Here is an 8,688-nt window from a genome sequence, read left to right on the forward strand (position 1 = left end):
GAGTTAAAACAAACCAGCTTTTTGGGTCAAAACAACCCAGGGGTATTTTGCACAATACAGAGTGACTGGTGTTTGGATTGAAGCTACATCTTACAAGTAGAAATACTAAAGCAACAAAGACATAACAGAAAGAATGTTAGTAATGTGACGTCTAATACATATGCAAATTTATGCAAATTTCAGACTTCAGATATTTTTATTGTAATTTCTCTCAGTGCAGGAGGGGGAATCGTAACACAGCATCTCTAAACATCACAGTTTAGAAATTTTTACAAAGGCACGATACAATAAATAGAACGGTAACACAACAATGTAAACAGAGATATTACAATGTCTTGAATGAGGTATTTAAGGCAAAACTGAAATAAAAGAACAGACTGTCAAATGAATTTTCCAATATGAAGACAAGCAAGTGTTCCAAACAGTAAAGACATTAACAGGATGTGAACACAGAACTTCTTCATGTGCAAATTCTGCAACAGATCCGGTACTGTTTGCATCCCAGCACATGTGCTGAAGAAATGCACTCAAGAGCTCTTACCTATTTTTCAATTTTTACCTCTGCCTTCAATTCCATTCAAAGTAATTTGATGATTCAGAAGCTTCTGCTCTTACTATCAATACCGGAGACCCGCAGGGCTATGTGTTAAGTCCGTTCTTGTATACACTCTAATATCAGCCCTTCACCTAGCATAAAATACTTAAAATACTTCTTGCCCTGCTTAAAGACAAGAACTCTGTCATGAATTATCACACCACTGTTACAGTACTTCAGTCAGTGGTGTGATGATAACTACCTGAATTTTAATGTTAGCATGAAAAAAGGCTGATAGTCAGTCTTGCTTTACCTGAGCACCCTATTGTTATTCACAATCGAAGAGTTGAAATAGTGGACAGTTTCAAATATCTTGGAGTAACACTGCACAACACACTTTTGATCAGCACATCATGGACATTCAGAAATGAAGTCATCAAAGACTGACGGTCATTCGCAAACTCAAAGGACTTAATTTTGCTCCTCATTTTTTTTGGCAACTTTATCAAAGCATTAGTCAGTCAATTTTATTGTATTGTTCAACTTGTTTTTCGACATGCTTTCTTTTAAAAACAGGGCCAAACTTACAAAGGTGTCATCTCAATAGAACAGGATTCCACACATCCGCTGAACGAGTATCTAGCCCGACTGCCCAGGGCAAATAGGTACAGGGCTCTGAGGTGCAGGACGGTGCACTTTGGAAGAAGCTTGATTCCTTCGGCCATTAAGTAACTTCATAACAGACATCCCTGAGTGTTATTTTTATTTTGATGGTTTCTTCTGCACATAAGCATTCACCTTTGCTGGTCGTTTAGGATGGTAAAAGCAGTAAATCACTCCAACAGCGCCAACTATAGCAACTAGTAGCAACACAACAACTATCAGTATTAAATTTGAATGTTGGCTAAGTTCTGCAATACACAAAGAAATAAAGATTCATTAGTACGACATACATTTCAGTTTGGCATTGTATATCATGCTTTAATGAAGGGAAAATTAATGATTTACAATAATACTTAAAAGAAATAAACAAGGGTTTACAAACATGTTAACTTTTTTGAGTTATTATATTAATATATAGAGGGTCATTCTCATTCTAGATAGAATTTCATTACACAAACATTTTTATGGACTCCTTAGTAAGGATTTATATTATTAGTATTATTTTTTTTTAATTCCCCAATTAACACTGTAAAAAGTAAAAGTTAATCAACAAAAAATGGTTCTCACTTGAAAATGTAAAGTGAAAAAAATGTAAAAATGACTTCAATTGGTAACACCTAAAATATTTAAACATTTCCAAGTGAGAAAAGTTAGGTTGAAAAAAAATGCATTTTAAGGCGTTAACAATTGAAGTAACAACTTTTACTTTTTACAGTGTAATAAAAAACAACTTTCACAGATTTCACAGGTTTACTGTATATTGCTGAAATACCTGGACACGGTTGACAGAGATGAGTGATGTTGAGATGTTGAGTTTGGTTTGTGATAAGATTGTTGAGTACACATCTGTATGTGTTGTTATCCTGATAATCCACCTCCAGAGGTAGAGAGAGTCTGATGTTGAGATCAGACACACTGATGCTGGACAATAAACTGTTTCCTTTGTACCAGGACAGACTCACATCTCTCACATTCAACACTGAACACAACAACATACATTTTGAGCTTGATGACAATGAAGAACAGTTTGAAGAGTTACTGCTGATGACAGGAGCGGGTAAAAGACCTGGAATTAAATAAACATGGAAAAATGTATTAATATTTAAGGAATCATTTATTGATAAAAGACATTTAACATAATGAACCATGTTTGCAAAGCAATAATACTGCATTAAACTGTCTCACCTTTCTTGTTTTCTAAAAATTAGTTAAGTTAAGCCTTATGGGTTGTTGGGGACGTTTCAGCCACATTTTCAAATGTTTTTATTTTCTTAATTTATCCACAACTTTATGTTTTAGCACATTAAATGATTTTTGGTGAAAAAACTTATATTGACACATAGTTTGAGAAAATGCTTTGAAATTTTTTAAAAACTCAACAATACATTGTGGGCAAATTTACTATCCTTTCGAGTTGTTCATGATGAAAACAGCCACTAAATTATAGTTTTTTAGGACACATTTCTCAATACTTAGGTCACTTTTGCAAAACTCTTCACACAGTGAGCACAACAGAAGTCTATGTGAGCTAAACTGAGGATCAATTATCATTGCTTTGGCGCAATTATTATTTTCTCAATCAGACACTGCCAAAACTCTTTGTACGTACAGACCAATTTGCACATGCTTACATACTGTTCTCAAAACTGTTAAACTTATGTTCAAAACATTAACATAATGCAAAATTGAATAAGACTGCAATTTGGTACATTTCTACAGTAATATTTTAATGAAATATATTTTAAATCTTAAAATTAAATGCTATAAAAACTATTGTACAATTGGATCAGCCACAGCTGTCCACAGCCGAGTAGATTAGCATTACTATTGTATCAGTGGATACAAATTATGGTATTTTGGAATTACGCAATGCAACAAAGTAAAAATAAATAAACGACAAATATTGAGGAATTCTGCATCATGTCTGATTCATTTCAGTAACATATATTGCAGTGAATTATAAACAGAGATGTGTCCTTGTTTTACACACAAGAAAACATTGTATTATGCTACATGTTGTTAGTGGTTTTTTTTGGTCATTGTTCCGTGGGTGACAAAGTGTGTTTGTCGTCTGTCAACCTTTGCGAGTGTTTTGGAAGAATGAGTTGATTTGAGACCTGAATAAAGTGTTTTGGTAGTTGTAGTGCATTTTGATTGTAAAATAAACTGCTTTGCCAAGCTGAAAGTTTGTTAGGAGAACTGTGCGAAGAGTTTTGCAAAAGTGACCTAAGTATTGAGAAATGTGTCCTAGCATCTAAAAACTGTAAACTGCTATAAAAAATGTATCCGGTGATTTTTTTTTCACTTTTTTTGCATAAATCTGTTAATCAACCTCAGTAGTTATCAAAACTAACAAACGTTTATAAATCTTCCATGATTTTAACTCTTTAAATGCCAAAAAGTTCATAAGTGATATCACTGATTTAGGGAAAACACACAAAATGACAGATTGTCAATATAAAAAGTGATTGTGGACTGGATTTTACCTTTTTCACAGGCATGTAAAAGATTAGTAAAAACTTTGGCTTTGATCCATTTTTAGTATTTGTGCAGCATCCGATTTAAATTTTTCTCCTTTTTGTGTCATTTTGTGTGTTTTTTTCCCAAATCAGTGAACTTGGCTATTAAAAAGTTAGAATCATTGAATTTTCGCAAACATTTGGTAGTTCCGACCAGTATCGAGGTTGATAAACAGATTTATGCAAAATAAAAAGAGAAAAAATATTCATCTGATACATTTTTACAGCTGTTTAAATTAGTGGCTGTTTTCATCCGCAAACAACCCGAAAGGGTTAAAATGCTTAATATTATATATATATATATATATATATATATATATATATATATATATATATATATATATATATATATATATATATATATATATATATATATATATATATGTGTGTGTGTTAATAAAGTGATATTTTTGCATCTACACATCAGTTTACTCACCAGAGACAGTAACATTGAATCTCTTGTATGAAGTTCCTCTATTACTGAAGACCTTTAGTTTATAAAGTCCAGAGTCTGTGATTGTGATGTTTGTGATGGTGAGAGATCCAGTCCGATTGTTCAGCTGTAGTCCGTCATGTATTTTGATCATCTGCATAAAGATTTCAGCTATACGAGTACTTTGAGATTCAAACAACCACACTAGGTTATCATCTTTTTGTATTTGAGTAATATCAGTGTGTAGAGTAACAGAATCTCCCTCCATCACTGACACTGACTTCACTTCATCTTTAACAACACCAAACACACCTGCAACACAGGGCCAGATTAACACTTTGTTATACCCTGGGCAACAATATTCAAGGGCCCCATCATCACGACCCCAGGATCACCATAATATGGTCATATACAGAATATATTACTGTATTATACAGTACATATACTCTATACTTCAAATTCTAGCTGTCATCAGGTGTATTTTGATTTACAAATATTTAAATGCTCATACAAATGCACTACTATGTCCCCTATCAAAGACATTCACTCACATATGATGCTATGAAAACAAAACACATCAGCATCTGTATAATCTCCGGGCTGTAAACATAAGCTGGCGGTGTAGAAAAGTCCTGTCTGACTTAGCTGAGTTGTCCTCGTTGTTGACGGAATCTGACACTTAACAGAACTTTTTAATTAATACACATTTAAGATGACCATGGATTAACTCTAATTTGCATAGTCATTGATATAAAAAGCTTATTTTTTGCATATACAAGCATTGTCTAAAAATGAAAATAGGCTTTTACTTAATTATTATTACAAGACCATCATATAGCCTAATATTAGACACCCAAACCAAAGTGAAGAAAATGATCTTTAATTTGAAGTCTGAACTAAACATCAACGCAGACATGATTTCTCTCACAGAAGTTTAAGATCATATAGGCTGTTCTGTTGTTTAATAGGCACAACGACAGCCTTTGTAATGGAGGACGACGCGACAACCAGCCATAACTTCTGATAACTCTTTATTATATATTCAGTACCGTAACACACACAGTATATGTCTACATCTTGAGCGTAGATATACAAATGAACACAGGGAAAGTAAGTTTAACACTGTGAAGCACAAGCAAACATCCCTGCAAGTAAGCCTACAATGGCCCTTTATGGGCCCACTTAGGGCTAGTCTAAGGGCCCCGCGCAGGTTTGCTCATTGGCAAAACGTTGGCCCTTTAGCGCTGGCCCTGCGCAGGCAGCCCTCACTTAGCCCCCAGGAAGCCCTCACATAGAGAAATCCCCAGAGTTAAATAAACACTGCTGGATGTATATACTGTCCCATCTTACAGAGTGTTAAAAAGTAACAATGAAGCAGAATTAAAAGCTCTGTTATCCTCTTTCTCAACATCTCTGTCTGAAATATAAAATTGCATTTTACATCTTACTTGTAGAGTCATTTTCTTAACTTATGTTAAGATGTTGGCTGTTTCATTTAAAGTCACCATAATTGTGATCAGTGGTTGTTTTAATTGGACTTTGACTTTGACCGTTGGCTTGTTAGTGTTTTCTAACTGCTATATCTAAGTGTGTTTAAAACACATGTTATAGCAAAGAAAAGGCAGTAGTAGTTGAATATTGCTGGTTGATGCATAAACATGGTCAAACATAATCATTTAATGAACAGATTTATTAATATAGTTTTCCCCACTCATCAGAAGCATAATTTTCTGTTAATAATGAAATACTTCAGTGTAAGGTCCAGAACTCTCATAGCAGTTTATCATTCTGAAGGATTTTGATAGTTTGCACCTAAACATTAACCGCTGAACAATGTAGATGCACAGACATCAAGAATCAGAGTATGAATCTCAACAATGGTGACAAAGAAAATGGTAAAAAAAGGTAATTATGTATTCATGCCGCAGTGCATTCTGGGAGTTCTGGATGAGATTTGTAATTTGTTGATACCCAGCATGCATTGCAGCATGAAGCTTTTTGTTTAATTGTCACCATCATTGTGATTCATACTCTGATTCTTGATATTTGTGTGTCTACATTGTAGAGCAGTTAATTTTAAGTGTCAGTGTTTCAAAATTCTTCAGAAAGACAAACTGCTAAGAGAGAGCTGGATCTCATACTATAGTGTCACATTGTCAGAGAAAGATCCTTCTGTTAAATGTGCAAACAATAAATTAATACATAAGTTTTGATATGATGATGTTCAGACTTTATTTACTGAACTGACCACCACCAAAGGATCGCATGCTGCCATAACAAACATGTTTTAAACACACAAAGTTATAGCAATCAAAAGACTGAACAAGGCAAGATTCAAGAGTCAAGTTTAACTAAATCAAACACTGATCACAATAGTGGTGACTTTAAATGAAACAAAATCTCAACCTAAAGTAAGAAAATGACTCTACAAGTAAGATGCAAAATGCAATTCCAGACTCCAGACAGAGATGTTGAGAGAGAGGATAACAGCGGTTTTAATTCTGCTTCATTGTTACTTTTTAACACTCTGTAAGATGGGACAATATATACATCCAGCAGTGTTCATTTACCTCTGGGGATTTCTCTATGTGAGGGCTTCCTGGGGGCTAAGTGAGGGCTGCCCATGCAGGGCCAGCGCTAAGGGGCCAACGTTTCGCCAGTGAGCAAACCTGTGCGGGGCCCTTAGGCTATGCCCATACAGGCCCATCGTAAGCTTACTTGCAGGGATGCTGCAAGGCAGCTTAAAACCATCAGGACATAAACACTGGCTTATTTTATTTTATTGGAGCCTTACCTCCAGATAAAGTAATAAACTGGATTGATGATTTAAATGTTGTTTACTCACATGTGCGTTGTTAACTCTTCGGATTTTATGTTGTGCACTGCTTCACTCGTTCACTTTTCCACATGGTCGGTTTGTTTACAGTGTCGCGTGAGCAGCTACACTGCAGGTTCGACTTCATTTGGCCTCTTGATGATGTCAAAGTACCGCGAGAGCGATTCAAAGCAGATTTTTCCATGTGATAACTGGAATCGCTCTCGCGCTACTTTGCTGTCACTCGCCTGTGGGTTCTCTGCTCCCCAGTCACTTTTGCGCCGCTATAGTAATTTGATTTCATACGGCGATCGGATCGCGCAGATACCTACGTATCACGTAGACTACACCACTGGTTATACTTTACATTTTCTGCGTTTCTGATGTCCTTTTCCTTTTTTTATTTCCGCTTCGCGCTCCCACTAAGCTTCTCCGTGTCTCGTTTTTTCTGTTGTACCAACGCCTTGCGTCACGTAATGCTCGGCGAACCTTTGACCCACCTCATGCAGACTGACCAATGAGGAGAGGGTCTTAAAATGAGGCCCTCTCTTCATTGGTTAGTCCGCATGAGACTCAACCGCTCTCAACTCATGTTCAAAGTAATAAGCGCAGCGTCTCTCTGTGCAGCGCAAAAGCCCATGTTGACAGTTTGTTTAATATAAAGCGGCGAGCGGGAGATTACCAGATACAGTATTTTGCTCGTGCCCTTGCTGCCCTGGGCCCTTTGGAGGTCTTGGGCCCCTGGGCAATTGCCCAGTTGCCCGTATGGTTAATCCGGCCCTGCTGCAACAACATAATTTGTTTACACAAATATAATAAATAAAACTTTATTTTATTTATTTTATGTCAAGAAAAGTTTGCTTAAAAACTAAAAACACCAGAGCGGTTTTTATTTAACTAACTGAACAATCTTTTTAATATTTTATAAAGAAAAGAAATTCCTTCACGTACCGATCGCGACAAATAAACACAGATATAAAAAATGTGTTTTGTGAGTCATGTTCCTTAACGGATCAATAAATAGACGCTCTTCAAATCCCCTGAGATTAATTCCACATAACGCAGAAAGTGAACAAGATCAATAATAAACAGATCCACATGCAGTTTATTCCACTTGCAAAATAAAGCCATAAATTAAAGGATTTTAGTTTGAGATTGTCACTCTGCAGTACTGTTCGATCTTCCAGAATGCCTTCCCGGTTACCCAACACCGTGCGAAGTTTAAAGCTTGAGGCCTTCATGTAAAGTATGCTATCATCATATAAACAGACTTGAAACAGCAAGTATTCAGTGAGATCTGCTTTAATAACCTCTCACAAATAGGAGGAGCATGGGCACTAACCTGATCCTCCTCTGCCCGGGATTCGGTAGGAGTCCAACTCCTTTTAGGAAGTGCCATGAAAGGGATTCAGATGTGCAGTGATGCCTGCTCAAACATGAATATTTACAATTCTTTGTTGGATCGGCATACCCTGCGAGCACTGGGCCTGTATACACCAGTCAAGGAGGGTGGAGGCTCTTGAGTTGATTGATCAATTTCCAAAAAGTCAGCTTAGGCAAACGCCACAGATTTTTTACTGCTCAATCCAGTACTGTGTGAAAGAATTTGTATGCAAAAAAATTTAAGTACAGAAGCAAAGCCTGTGTGACAGAACAATTTAATATTTATTAACGTATAATTCAATAATTAATTATTAATGAGTGAACATGACTTATTAAACAA

The 8,688-nt window shown here is 35.9% G+C and overlaps 1 protein-coding gene across 1 annotated transcript; it reads right to left on the minus strand.

The window, feature by feature from the left end:
* Positions 1–226: 226 nt before the first annotated feature.
* Positions 227–8,290, minus strand: LOC141359267 (uncharacterized). The gene is made up of 4 exons (XM_073861433.1): positions 7,917–8,290; positions 4,154–4,462; positions 1,971–2,264; positions 227–1,446 (listed from the first exon to the last, which is right to left on the minus strand). The coding sequence occupies exons 1-4, from the start codon at positions 7,963–7,965 to the stop codon at positions 1,298–1,300; spliced, it is 801 nt and encodes a 266-aa protein (XP_073717534.1). The 5' UTR covers positions 7,966–8,290; the 3' UTR covers positions 227–1,297.
* Positions 8,291–8,688: the final 398 nt, after the last annotated feature.

The sequence above is a fragment of the Misgurnus anguillicaudatus genome, chromosome 23, assembly GCF_027580225.2.
Source record: "Misgurnus anguillicaudatus chromosome 23, ASM2758022v2, whole genome shotgun sequence".
Taxonomy (NCBI): domain Eukaryota; kingdom Metazoa; phylum Chordata; class Actinopteri; order Cypriniformes; family Cobitidae; genus Misgurnus; species Misgurnus anguillicaudatus.